The 14,517-nt window shown below is 36.5% G+C and overlaps 1 protein-coding gene across 1 annotated transcript; it reads right to left on the bottom strand.

The window, feature by feature from the left end:
* Positions 1 to 426: 426 nt before the first annotated feature.
* On the bottom strand, positions 427 to 7,766 carry LOC146157534 (uncharacterized). Its single transcript, XM_083388240.1, has 10 exons — positions 7,763 to 7,766; positions 7,458 to 7,658; positions 6,203 to 6,345; positions 6,027 to 6,138; positions 5,468 to 5,575; positions 5,330 to 5,400; positions 5,030 to 5,174; positions 4,163 to 4,336; positions 3,125 to 3,194; positions 427 to 2,570 (listed from the first exon to the last, which is right to left on the bottom strand). The coding sequence occupies exons 1-10, from the start codon at positions 7,764 to 7,766 to the stop codon at positions 2,435 to 2,437; spliced, it is 1,164 nt and encodes a 387-aa protein (XP_083244366.1). The 3' UTR covers positions 427 to 2,434.
* Between the last annotated feature and the right edge of the window lie 6,751 nt (positions 7,767 to 14,517).

Here is a 14,517-nt window from a genome sequence, read left to right as displayed (position 1 = left end):
CATTCAAATTTAAGTCTTGCGACGCCTTTGATAAACGCACTAACTAATTATTTTCTATTTCCTTTGATTGGGTCAGAAAATTATTATCAAATGCTGCACTTATACGTAGCAATAAAGTGGAATCTTTAAGTCACCGGATAATGTTATCTGCAAGCATTTTATTGCCGTAATTGAGTTTAGATACGAAATGCGTTTTTTGTGCGACGCCCTTGCAAATTAATACAACACGGCAGGTCGTGGGTCTACAATTGAGAAGTTCTAGATTAACTGGTATTAGTAGATGAGTTTAGTTTGTCAGTCACAACAAAAAAGTTATTTGTTGATTTTATTCCAAATACATTTAGTTAAAGTCATAATTTTCAACGAAAAAATACACAATTGATAAACGCTGGATCTTAAACCAGAGAAGTGCGTTCAGCACGCATAATTCTGTCTAGGGATCACAGAGAAATGTTTTTTGTGTTATAACACGTTGTCATAAGCCAGTGTTTCCAATGAAAACTCTGCAATGCAAACATTTAATCACAGCAATTTTTTTATCTCGGAAGCTGCACATGACGTAATATAAAGCTGCAATCGCAAGTGAACAAAAACATTTTGGTACATTATTCGCTTAAAAAAAGAAAATATTATTCTTGTTTCTGTAACGTTTAATAAGGAGACATATTGTACAAGTAATGCAGATAGAATGTTTATCAACCAAAATATCGTTTCGCTTTAGTAAGTAAATGGCCACATTTGCTTTAAATAAAATCAAGTTTTGTGCAGATTGTTCTAACATACACAATCAAACGTAGTCATTTTATAAAAGAAAGCAATCAAGTAAGGCAAGTAAGGTAACAATATTTAAGTAGAGACGCTCAAATACGAAAGATGACCAATACAGTTTAAATCACCAGAAAATATAAAAAGCATATTAGAAAGGTTAGTAAACCACAATTCTTAAGCCATGGCTGGCAGTATTCTAAACAATTCCTTTTGAAATTACTTAAGTCCCATTTAAGTCATTTGTAAATTAACTTAAGTCCAAGTCAGTTCTTGTAAAATCATAAGTCAAGTCCCAGTCAAGTCATAATTATAGCAAGTCAATTTCTTGTAATAAAAATTAAGCTTTAAACTATTAAAATTGGTAAAATATCTCGGCGAGCAATAACTTAACGAAAAACGAGCGATAACAACAAAAAATAACAAAAACACAACATTAGCAAGCAGATTGTTTTATGTGGATATATTAAGATGACCATAATCAAAACTTTAATAAAAATTCCTAAAAACACTTTATTTTAACCAAAGTCATTTATCCGAAAAGAGTTAAGTCAAGTCAAAGTATTTTTTCAAGATGAATCAAGTCAAGTCAAGTAATTTGAAAACAGTGAATTATGTGATCACAATACTGGTGGCTGTTGATATTTGTGGCCCTTTCAGCTGAATAGTAATAGCAATGTAAACGTATTTACTGACTACTGATTTTGTGGCTATAGTTGGCGTTTGTAGTTTTGCGCAAGTGACTGAAGTTTGCCCGCCCCTGGTGCATTAGGAAATCGAAGACATACAATCGATGAAAAACACCATTTAGCAAAATATATATGTGCAGCGGAATGTGTGAATTGTAAGCATGCTTAGTTTGGGTATGCAGTCTTTAATGTGTTAAGATCCGAATCGCTATAAACGCAGTGCCTTTGAATAGAAGTTGGTCAACGATCTCATAATACGTAATAAGAACACCAAAGTCCATACAGAAAGGTAGTATTTTGAATGTTTCGAATAAATCTTAAGATAATGACTGGCGGTTGTAGTTAGACGTAGTAAGAATATCAAAGCCCATACAGAAGTAGGTAGCATTTTAAACGTTTCGAATAACTCTCTATTCATTTTTAAAATCTTATTTCATGTTTATATACGTAACATTCATAATGACACCTACTTCTGTATGGGATAAAGTTCTAATAAAGTTTAAGCTTTGTGTGTGTTAAGTTCGTTTAGCAATTAATGCATCCTGGTAAGTTTCGAATCTGATGAGTCAGAAAGTTTCGAATAAATTTTAAGATAATTGGTGGCGATTGTAGTTAGAAGTAGAATCAATATCAAAACCCATATAAAAGTAGAACGTTTAGAAAAACTCTCTGTTCATTTTCAACATCGTATTCCATTTTCATGTCCGAAACGTTTGACGTAACACCTACTTCTGTACGCGCTTTGATATTCATACTACGTTTAACTAACCTGCAGCCATTAACGTTTATTTAAAACGTTCACAAAATGCTACCTACTTATGTATAAGCTTTGATATTCGTACTACGTCTAGATACAACCTCAAGTTATTATAACGACAACCTCCAACCATTTGCCCCAAAGTTCTAATAATAGTTTAAGCTTTGTTTGTGTTAAGTTCGTTTAGTAATTAAGCATCCTGGTAAGTTTCGAATCTGATGAGTCAGAAGGTTTCGTATGCAGCCTCCTGTTGTGGGTCACGTTGCTGAGATGAAGCCGGTAAAATGTTCTCGTAACAATCTTCTTGAAGTTCAATTCCAGGCCCACCAGGGTTGACAGGCATCACATCCTGGTAGTTACTGAGAAAAAAAATACCGGTACAAAATTAAAATATTTGCTAAAAAGGTTTCAAGTGCATGGCTAAACAGAAGAAAAAAATCTAAGAAAAAAACATATAACTTACCGCAATTCAGCATATAGCACCGAGTTATTTGATGAAAGAAACGAATCAAACTAATTTTTGACAGTATTTGGTGTTTATCTTGAAAGAGATCATTTAACCGACAGTGTCTTGTAGGTTTATATGCAAGTAAAATAAAATTTTTGCGTTCAAAGTTCTGCACGAAACACCAGCTTAACGTATACTTCAGCACTAATTTATCGTTAATCTGGATTATACATTTTTACATTTTTGTCAGTATATAAGCTAGTTAACGTATTCCCGCATTAATTACTATACCCTGATGAGGTCAGCTGGTATCTGCTGACGAAACCTCGGTTTAAATAATTTACTTTACACCACAATATTGATTTCTATTTATTGAAATGTTGCTTGTTAAAGCAAATGGTACTGATAGCAGTTGATGAACATTGCTTTAATTTCGTCTCTACAAAGCTTTATTTCTAAACTTACCCTTGGTTTCCAGGTTGCACCCGCACGTTGTCTTTGTCGCGGTCGTAACGGACCTGTAGCTGTCCGGATCCTGCAAATAAAAGCAAAAACTAGCACAGTATAGTTCTCAAAAGGGTGCTATTTGTTCCTCAGGGAGAATTTTTTTAATTTAGGGAGGAAATTTTTCCAAGGAGAAATTGGGGAGAAAAAATGGATAAAAAAAGTTGATTAATCGGTTATATGCAACGAAACTATTTAACCTTAACGATTGAGACTCCAGCCGTAAGGCCTATATAGGAACAACATCAACGGCAAAGGAGTTTTACATAGGTATAAGATTGATACCTATACGACATACATTCAAGAAAACTAACTTTTCAAACGAGTAGCGAATCCACATTTTGTTTGCAAGTCTTGGCTTTTGGCACAGATGTGTCTATTGCAGTTTTACATAAAAAAATTTTAAATTTTGTCGACTCTCTTTAGGTTTGATTTTCTGTCAGCAGGGTACATCGAAGTAATAAAAGGAAGAATATTTCGTGTTGTTTGCTGGGGAGAAAAGACAGTGTTTGGGCTTGTAAGGGAAGAATGTGAGTTTGCGTGCTTGTTTGGTTGTTGCTTGTTTATCGAAATATTCGGCTGCAATTGTGTCGCCCACGTACTGACAAGTTTACAAACTTTAGGCGACAAAAAATATGTTAAATATTGCATGACTTCAAATAGGAGCAAATATTATTTAGAATTTCCTGTCTTAATAAAAGTCAGTCATTAATAAGTTTTAGTCATTTAAAAAAGAAATATATATTTCGCCAAAAAATAATTAGGATAAATCAATGAATCATTCATTCGACTTAAGAGAATGATGATGCATTCTTATGTGGCAAATTATATTTCACTTTTAAAAGTCTAAAACATATTATTGACTGACTTTGACTAATACAAGAAGGTCTAAAAAGTATTTGTCTTTTGTTTAAATGTATTTTTATAGAATTTGTCAAATATTTAACGAATCTATGCAACCAAGCCGAATGACCCGCTTAGCTTCCAACCACAACTTACCGGCGTTCGGCCTCGCTTTGAAGCAGAGCAAGCCGAAATGTTTGAGCAATCCCAGAGTCGTTCCAACCAGAAGCAAGATTGTGACGCAGATGAACAGATAAAAAAACACACAAGTAGAAACCGAAGTTTGGGAGACGATAGTCGAATATGCTGCTGGTAAGTTGCTGGTCGTTGCTGAAAGTGCAGTTTTACTGGTCATTGGTGAAAGTGCAGTTTTACTGGTCATTGGTGAAAGTGTAGTTTTACTGGTCATTGGTGAAAGGGTGGTTTTACTGGTCATTGGTGAAAGGGTGGTTTTACTGGTCATTGGTGAAAGGGTGGTTTTACTGGTCATTGGTGAAAGGGTGGTTTTACTGGTCATTGGTGAAAGGGTGCTTTTACTGGTCATTGGTGAAAGGGTGGTTTTACTGGTCATTGGTGAAAGGGTGCTTTTACTGGTCATTGGTGAAAGGGTGGTTTTACTGATCATTGGTGAAAGGGTGGTTTTACTGGTCATTGGTGAAAGGGTGGTTTTACCTGTCATTGGTGAAAGGGTGGTTTTACCTGTCATTGGTGAAAGGGTGGTTTTACTAGTCATTGGTGAAAGGGTGGTTTTACTGGTCATTGGTGAAAGGGTGGTTTTACCTGTCATTGGTGAAAGGGTGGTTTTACCTGTCATTGGTGAAAGGGTGGTTTTACTGGTCAGAGGTGAAAGGGTGGTTTTACTGGTCATTGGTGAAAGGGTGGTTTTACTGGTCATTGGTGAAAGGGTGGTTTTACCTGTCATTGGTGAAAGGGTGGTTTTACTGGTCAGAGGTGAAAGGGTGGTTTTACCTGTCATTGGTGAAAGTGTGGTTTTACTGGTCAGAGGTGAAAGGGTGGTTTTACCTGTCATTGGTGAAAGGGTAGTTTTGCCGGTCGCCGATGTTGTTGCAATTACTGCGCTGACTCGAACAAGGAAGTGCTGGCTTGTGGGGAAAGGAGGCCCCGACTCTATTGTGACGTTGTACTCGCCGCGGTCTGAACGCGAAGCCTAAAGAAATGTTGAAATCTTCCATCAGTATGCTTCGATGCTAAAATACCACTAGTTTATTTCAGTTATAAGAAACTCAAATTGTAGAAGCAGCATGATTAACTGTCGCAACACACCAGCTTATAAAAATGTATTTAAGTACTGATTTTACTTACTTTTGGGAAGATTAGTAAGAGTTTGTTGACACCTCGGTCGTATCTCTTGTAGATGTTTTTAACCTTTATACCTAGTATTCAATTGTATGCACTTTTAAGCACTTAATGTAATAGGACAAATAGGTTTGCTGTAATCACCTTGCTTTGTTGCACTTACACCAGAAATGGCAGGATTCGATCCAAACTCAATCATAGCTTGGCCATCTATTGCATCTCGCATGTAAATTTCGTTTATTATTGGGGGAACTGTAAAATAAAAAATGACGGAATTTAGACAGGAAACAATCACGCACATCAACAGCGCAGTATTTAATCAACAGTTTGGTGCAAAGGCCCCATAAAAATGCATTAAAATTACGCAATAGCAACCCATGGGCAAAGTTAACATCACAAATGGCGACATCGTGATTTCTTTGTATCACTTGTGTTGAAAGATTCACACGGAATAAAATTCTCAAGGAGATCTGATATAGGAATTTCCATGGTGCTCCAAATATTGTTCTCAATTTCGTTCCGCGGACACTTTCTAAATATCGGCTACTTAACCACATGCAATTGGAAGCGTGTAGAATTCTCCTTTCGCAAAATGCCAGGTTAACTTTCGCAAAATTGGCAAAAAGTGTATAATTACAATACGAAGTGTTGGTCTTTGTATATGGTGTTATTTAAATTATAAAATCGCCCAGCGAAAACTTACATAGCACGTCAAGCTCGACTGATTTCGAAAGTGATGACGTCGATGAAGTTTGGAGACACGTCACATTTCGATTGTTATCTTCGCTCGATAAGTGAACATAACTCGACGCCATCTGCAAGATGCAAGAAAATTAATAGATATCTTCGAAACCACAAAGCGAAAAGCCATTGTCTCACCATTTCGCCACTAGAATAAAGGTTCCTTCCTTGTATTGTGACGTTGTCAATTGTGTGGTCTGTGACGTCACAGAACAACAAAACCGATTCTCCCGCAGTAAATGTTCTGACGCGCTTTTCTTTCCACAAGTCGAGAAACGAACCTGCAAATGGCACAACACCAAGTAAAACTAAACGAACCTGCAAATTGCACAACACCAAGTAAAACTAAACGAACCTGCAAATTGCACAACACCAAGTAAAACTAAACGAACCTGCAAATTGCACAACACCAAGTAAAACTAAACGAACCTGCAAATTGCACAACACCAAGTAAAAATATGTTTTTACCTGAAAGCGATTTAACCCACCAGAAAATGTGTCCGTTAGGCGTTATAGAAAGTAACAAAAACCTAACTACGCAAACGACAGCACCCGTGGAAAAGGAACATGTCTGTACCTATGTGTATCTTCATATATCTATACTGTGATCTGGACTCAGAAGTACTGAACGATTGGTGAATTCTCACCAAATTCAAAGGGTGTATTTGGAAGGACTACAACCAAAATTAGTTGGACCAATCAGAATAGTAGTGCAAGCAAGACCAGACTCAAAAAGCCCGTGGCGAGGTTCGAACTCACGACCTTAGGCCAACCGATACCGCGACTTTGAAGGTGTCAAAATCAGGGGATTAGACTGGTACCAGAAATCTGAGAAGAACTTCAATGTATCCAAAAACTCTATTAAGACGAAGTTCAATGTTTATAAACCCTTCAGGAAATTTCCATGTAGCAAAGAGATAATAAAAGCATAATATCTAACGTAAGTTTTTAAACAAGGTTATAAATTATAAATCGTTCGTTAATAACTTTGGTATTATCTGGGACTTTCTGTGAGTTTTACGCTTGTCGAAAGTCCAGCTTTGTCCCCTTAGCGTTTAGTAAAGCACTTGTATTGGACATAAAGCTAGAGTAACAACGTCTGTAAAAAGTTGACAGCGCAAAGCAGAATAAGAAAGTGGCACTTACTCTGCACAAGAGGACATATCTGATTTGCTTAAACCCCCAAATGGACAAACGAGCGTTTTAGGAGGAAAAAATGGAATACAACTAAATTTGGAGCACATGGGGTAGACTAAGCTTCCGAGCAACTCTTGGTGATTCAATTAAACAACTGAGATTTCCAATCGACTGGATGCTAGCAATCCTGACACGGACCGGACCTAATAGCTTTCATTTAATATCTTACAACTGAACTTTTTTTGCCCAAACTCACCATTCCAGCACTGCTGGTTGTCCGGTCGAGTCCACTTTGCTTTTGCTCCACATCTCAACTTCGCGTATCTCCCGATAACAGCGTTGGTCGTCGAGTCGACATACACCGAGTTGTTGCAAGGCCGACCAACCTCCACTTCGCTATTGTACTTCCACTTGCTTGTGTTGGTGGATTCAACAACACCTTCAGGTTCAGGACAATCTAAACATCAAGATGATACAATGTTGTAAACATGTCAACTCGAAATGACTGGAGTCCCTGTCAAGTTATTTATAAGTAGACCTATATTAAGCAAAAGTCTAAACGCATTTCTAAAAAAAAATAAATAACGTCCCACGTCATAATTAGAGCGAGTTGATTTCAAGTCAAGTCCTTTTCCTAACAATGGAACGTTAAACTATTCAAATGTTAAAGTTGTTAAACTATTTTATATCGAAAAGTTAGGATAAAAATCCCAATTTTACTAAATAAAAGCCTAAGTCAAGTCAAGTCAAGTCATTTTGAAGAAAAACTTGAGTCAAGTCATTTAAAACCAGTCATTGAATTATATTATTTCTACGCTAAGACGAAAAATACATTAGCGTTTAAAATAAACAAACTACAAAAGGTCACAGAATTTATTTGGGCTTTCTAAATGTACGGGATCTCCGAAGGCCACCTCTCGAACTTTGACCCAACGTTCCTAAACGTGATCCTATTTTCCCAACCTTGACCTTATGACCCTGTTCACACTTGAAGTGCACACCTTAGCTCGTTAGGTCTACGTTGCCGAAAACTACAAAATCGATTGATTTTTAAGTGTTATTCATGGCTTCTTGGGTTATCGAGGAACGCTTCGGAAAAGTTAAAAGGGAATATCAACCTCAAGTTACATTTATGGAAATATGACACAAATATGACGTCAGAAACTCTTGTTATTTCCCTTTTTTAAATAAGAACGCTTTAAGGTTTTGAGTTTCATCTTTGTTGACTCCCACTTGGAATGCAGCCCATATGTGGGAAACGTTATAGTAACCCAGGTCTAATAGTGTAGCGTGTAAAAAAAATACCAAAATCAACTTACATATTATTCGTATTTTGCTGGTTTTACGACAAGTACCGACTTTAAACATTAAGTCCGTATAGATACTCTTTCCATCAATCAGATCTGGTCTTAGAAGGTTCAAGGTTACGTTAAAGGTTTTGTTTGTCAAGGTGTTTGTGTGAAACTCGGCCAGGGTTCTGTTACTGTGAAGAATTCCGGTAGGTTTTATTTCCGCAATCCGTTCGAGGCTACTATTTCTTTTTAAATAAATCAATCCATATCTGTAAGCAAAAGGAGTCGTGCTCGACGCGATGACAATTGTGATATTTGGAACACCAACAGCCCAAGTGAAGGATTCCAATTTCTTATTGTCTTCAGAAAAAGTAAATCTGTAGTCGCCTAAAAAGCAAAGAGAATTCTATAGCATTTTGAATGGCCCTTTATTCTGCTGCAATTATTTCTGCTAGTCACCCTAGCGGTATTTACAAAAGTACAGTCGAGCTATTTCGTTTGCAAAAATATTTTTATGAATAGCACAGATGCAAATCATTTTACCTGAATTCGGTCGCAGTCCTATTAATTAGGCCAAAAATATTACACGAAAATTTCAAAAATGATTTTTGTACAAAATGTTGCCTTAAATTAAACTGTTTTGAAATGAAAGCAAATCTGCATCTGGAGTTTACGTTCACCAAACGGCATCACGTGGTTACACGACTTGCAGAGAAGCCTACTTGCAAGAGTCACACTTCCCATATTTAGTTGAAGGACTTACAGTGATTGGCGTCTATGCAGTTTGCACTCACAAGCAGAAGTAGATAGACGACAAACATGTTGTGACAATCGTTTCAAAGCAACATGCATACAACTCCAAAACCCACGACAAATAATGGTTCTCCACGAATAAAACTCCGCTTAACAACAAGAGAAACAATGCTAAAAGTAACTGTGATGCTGGACGAACAGATTTAAAAACTAATGAAGTCATTTGGTGACTCGAATAACTTTAAAGCGGTTGCTCTTTTCTCTTTGTTTTGTTCCTTTAATGGTCGAGCGTTAAGTCATTTCCGCAACTATGGCAGACGATTGTGTGCAAGTGGATTAATGAAACTGGGAACGAATTGGGATCCGAATCGATACTGAAAAATAACAGTTCCAAAAGATAAATTAAATCTTGAATCCTTTCAAAGTCTGAGGTTGGGAGAGACTATCCTCTTCTTGTTTATCTCTTTTATCTTGGGCGTAAATCTTGCGAGCTATTTTAAGGACATGGTTTAGAAAAGAGGGGACAATATGGGTCTCTTCCGATACTAAAAGAAATTAAGCAAAATGCAAAAGTTCCAAATTAGTAATTTTATTGTCAATCTGTTTAAAGTTGTATGTTGGGAAACAGTTTAAGAAGATAGATAAACATTAGGTCTTACCAGGGCCGGATCCAGGTTTTTGTTTGTGGGGGGGCATGATAATTTTTTAGGGGTACAGTCACAAAGTCACGACATGACGAGAGAACATAAAACAATTCATCTTAAAAACGCTTAATGTCTTCGAACGAACTCGTGCGTAAATTGCAGCTGAATCCAGACTAATCGCGTGAGGCCCCAAAAATTATGTTTCTTTGACTTAAATTGGCGACCATTTTAATTTGAAAGGTTACGTGGCACTTTAGGACCATAAAAAGACATGCGCATATTGCTCGAAATGACAGCTTAAAATTAACTAAAGTTGCAATTCATGGACATTTTATGGATGAGTTCACACGGCTTAACACGACATAACATGGCAGATTTGACCTAAAAAGATTTATCAAAAACTGACAAAAACGTAGTAAAAATAAATAAAAGAACGCAAGAATAAAGATTTTTTTTTGCAAAAAATATATAGTTTGGTGGGCCATTGTCTGATGTACCCCTCCCCTGGTCGTTACCAATGGTAAACATAAGTAAAACAAAACACACAGATGTTGAAGTTGGAAGAAATATTATTTTCTATTGGGTTCACTTTTATCGGGGGGCAGCGACAAGCTGCTTGTGGAAGTCTTGCAAGCGATTGTGTTGTCAGCTAGCAGTGGTTTCGAAAGCACTGTTTAGAAAGAACTACGTATAGGAAGGAGCTTTCATTACAAAAAGAGTGAAATTTAAATCCGTCTCTAGCTCGTTTTATTAAACTGTGACGCATGGCCAACCATTTACCCTCATCCTTTGTTTGCCCTCATCCTTTGAACTGTGTTTTATAAAAAGGAAGGCTATGTAAATACAGTATATATATTTACCGATGAAATATATATTTTATATTTTTCTGTATGATGTAGACCGAGTCCAACCTGCGCATGCGCAGTACCCAATTTTAAAACCGATATTGCCGCCAACTGGAAATTGTAAAGGTGGAATATTATATGATGGAATCTTTTCCAACCATGTATTGTGGGTGAAATAATTATACGACACACCTATAAGTGGATTGCTGAATATCCACGTCACATTAGTTACATAAATTGGCGGAATACAGGCTGTAGAGTCCGGCCGGACTCGGTATTCGACGAAATCGCACATTTAACCGGAGTCGGGCTCGGGTTTGTTTTTTTGGCCGGTGTCCAACTCCCGAGTTCGACTCGGAATTTTTTAACCGACTCTGCAGCCGTGATTAGGTATGTTTTTTTATAAAATTGCCATCTCAGAAGTTTTCTCTTTCAATAATTAAAAACAATGTTTTTTTTTAAACATTATACTTTATAGCCCTTGCTTTTCCATTGATTGTTGTTTTACTTGTTTAAAGAAAATCCCTTTTTTTAAAAAGGTTAGGCTATAAATTACTTAACAAGTCAGGCGCAAAATAATTATTATCAATTCTTGCTGGCGGTTCAGAGTGGACGCTAAGTTCTAATTTTTGTTTATTAAAACCGTTCATACGAATGTAATATGCCCATTTTCCTACCACTGTCACTATCAAAAGGACTTGATTTATGTTATATACAATTGGTACGAGCACCATTGTACATTTCACAGCCGGCGTCTCACTTCGGAAAGAAAATAAATAATACAAAAATACTACTATATTCTTGGAATCGGGTATCGGCCCCGATCCGATATTATCGGACATTCCTATTTAGGATGTAACCTCTTTTGAGCAAAAGCGCGTTTTCCAATGATTGCTGTTTTACTTGTTTAGAGAAAAGTCCCTTTTTTCAAAAAGGTTAGGCTATAAATTACTGTACAAGCCATAGAAGTACAAACCCATTTTGATCTGATGTCACCATTAAATAGATTTAGTTAATCTTATATAAAAATGGTAAAGAGCACCATTGTACATTTCACAGTCGTGGCGCCCTTTCCAAAAAAATTAGACCACACAATGAGCACTCAGGTAAAACTTGTAGGCTACAAAAATAGCAACCTATTTAAATAAAATTAAAACCAAATTGATGGTAAATGACTAAAATATTCCGCCCCCCTTGATTCTACCACACTTTAAATCACTCGGTTTTGAATTTTCTTTATATTTTGGAGTCAGCATGTAAATAAGCAACGCGTTAAGGTTTAAAAGTTCCATCGGTAGTTAAGTTCAAGTATGGTTTTAAGTCATGGCCAAGTCTATAACACATCAAGGCAATAAAGCCCAATTACTGCTAGATATGTTCGATAATTTTCGATCGGAGCCAAATGGTAGTATCGGTACTCGTCCGTTACTTCGTTCCAACGCTGTGATTTCTAACTTGAAACGAAAATCTATCAAAAAAACATGAAATCTATCAATATAATTTTTTGCTAAAACAACTTTAAAAGTTAGATTTTGCCTAGTACGATACAGTAGACACCAAAAATGGTAGGGACAGACCCTTTTGGGGTATTCCTTGTGGCTAATATGACGTGTCTCATAAGGGCTCGGATATGTGCTGTTTGTTAACATAACATTGAAATATTAGTGCTTACTGCGGCAGTACATAAACCATATTCGTTATCGTAACAAAACGTTTTAGTTTTTTGCTTTTTGTTAGGCTATAGGACAGGGCCACCATACTACGGCCCGCCAGCCAGATCCGGCCAGTCGAGATAATCGACCTGGCCTGCGACACACTTCCTAAAAAGTGTAAGCCTATAGTCGAAATGTTGTCGGATGAATTCAAACTACATTTTAATAAAATTTGAATATGTACAAAAATTTTATTTACGTTCCCAACAGTTTCCATTGTAGCTATTCGTGTTCAATTGTTGACGATATCGAGTTATTAAAATTTAGACAAAAATAAAGTATACCCGCGATAATCAGGCCTTTCAGTTATCCAGTCCTATATGAAATAAGTTTGGTGAACCCTGGTATGGGAAAACTGAAGGTGGCTGTCAAAAATGAAGATGGCTGGCAAAAATGAAGATGGTACTTATACTGGCAAAATGCATATTTTAAGTTTAACTTCTTGATGACTGATCATTGTTCAAATTTGTCGTGGAGTGATCACGCGGTTCAACTCTAAAACGCGTGGTCTAGTCACGTGTTCATAATCATTTATTGTGCTGCTCATCATTTGTATCGCAGTTTTAATTACGCGACTATTCGCCTACAAACGCTCGTGCCCTTCTTGTATTATTCCTTTTCGAATTAAACCATTGGCTTACTTTTGGACTTGCAAGGCAGACAGAGCTTAGAAACATAACAAAATCGTTGCGCTTTCCAATCTTCTATTTGCTTATTTTCTGATGTTGAATAAATATCTCCCTTTTGTGTTAAACGAATATTCTGTAGGTCGGCTTTATGCTTGTTCTAATGGTCAGCAAACTGTGGGCCCCTGCCCAAATGTGGGCTGCAGAGCCGTTTTTAGTGGGCCGCGAGTTACTTGTTAACAGTTTAGTGTTACCATGTAGTTGTGGGCCACGTGATACCCGTATTCACAGCACTGTATTAAAAAAATGGTGTTACTAAGAATTTCTATATTGTTTAACGTTCTATATTGTTTAATTTAAAGCCCGCATGCCAAATGTGAACTTGAGAGAGTCTGTCAAACTATATTCTTGCCTGCTTTAACTATATGCAACCGCAAAAATTTTCGCGCTTCGCGCGTAGGCTACATTCTTCGTTTTATTATATTTTTTTAAATTATGGAATGGCAGTGTTTTCGGCACCAAGGCGCCGTGTAATGTTTTTCACATTTTCTTAGTGTCAACAGCCTAACGCTGTATGGACTAAGACTCCTTGGAAAATCACTTTTCTTTACCAAATTATCTAGTTAATGTAATTTACCTTTTACGTGATTGCGAGTATCGCATTTTAGCTGTGGAGATAATATAGTGTTAATCTATTTTTATGTATTAAGTATAATATGTGTAAGGCAAACGTTTCGCCAAATGAAACCAAACTACATGTATATAGGCGCAATTTGTTTTTGCGTTTCGCGCGATAAACTTGGTTTAGTTCATAATTGTTTGGAAACAACACGTTTCTGATATTACTTTAACTATGACGATACTCGTGACGTCAAATGTAAGAATTTTCGGTTTTACTTAAATGAAATCGATTTAAGTATCTATTTTTTTTTGCCCAAATGCAATATTGTATGGTTTCTTGGGTCGTTTGACTCATAACTTTACAGTTCAATTTATGCTAAATTGTACCATAAATTCCGTTATTTCGAGCAATATTTGAATCCTTTTATGTGCCGTGTGCCTCACGTTTCCTTTTAATTAAAGATTTCCAGTTTAAACAAAAAAAAATCTAATTTGATTTGCAAAACGCACAATTAAACTGGATTTCAGCTTTACATTTGCGCGCAAGTTGCTTATTCTAAGAACGATTGTTTTATGGCGTAACTTTGTGACGTTATTCTAATGCCTCGAAGTCAAAACAAATATCCTGAATCCGCCATTGTTTTGCGTAGTGCTTTTATGTAGTGGGCTTTCAAGAGCTCTGATTAGAGCATTTTGGGCTGCGACAAAAAACGTTTGCCGATCACTGTTCTAAGCTATGTTCCAGAGTAACTTTTATTATAACTACAAAATTTCTATTAAACAATAAGAGCTTCTTCAAAAAATACACAGAAAAGATTAAATA

This window comes from Ascidiella aspersa, chromosome 4 (genome assembly GCF_963924565.1).
Source record: "Ascidiella aspersa chromosome 4, kaAscAspe10.2, whole genome shotgun sequence".
Classification (NCBI taxonomy): domain Eukaryota; kingdom Metazoa; phylum Chordata; class Ascidiacea; order Phlebobranchia; family Ascidiidae; genus Ascidiella; species Ascidiella aspersa.
This window is presented reverse-complemented; position numbering and strand designations above follow the sequence as displayed.

Bases quoted from the DNA above. Each gene is read 5' to 3' on its own strand.
- LOC146157534 (XM_083388240.1), bottom strand. The intron at 6,346-7,457 runs GTGAGTTTGGGC...TGCCATTTGCAG, and splicing joins CAACCAGCAGTGCTGGAATG to GTTCGTTTCTCGACTTGTGG. The intron at 5,401-5,467 runs GTGATTACAGCA...ATTGAATACTAG, and splicing joins TGTAAGTGCAACAAAGCAAG to GTATAAAGGTTAAAAACATC.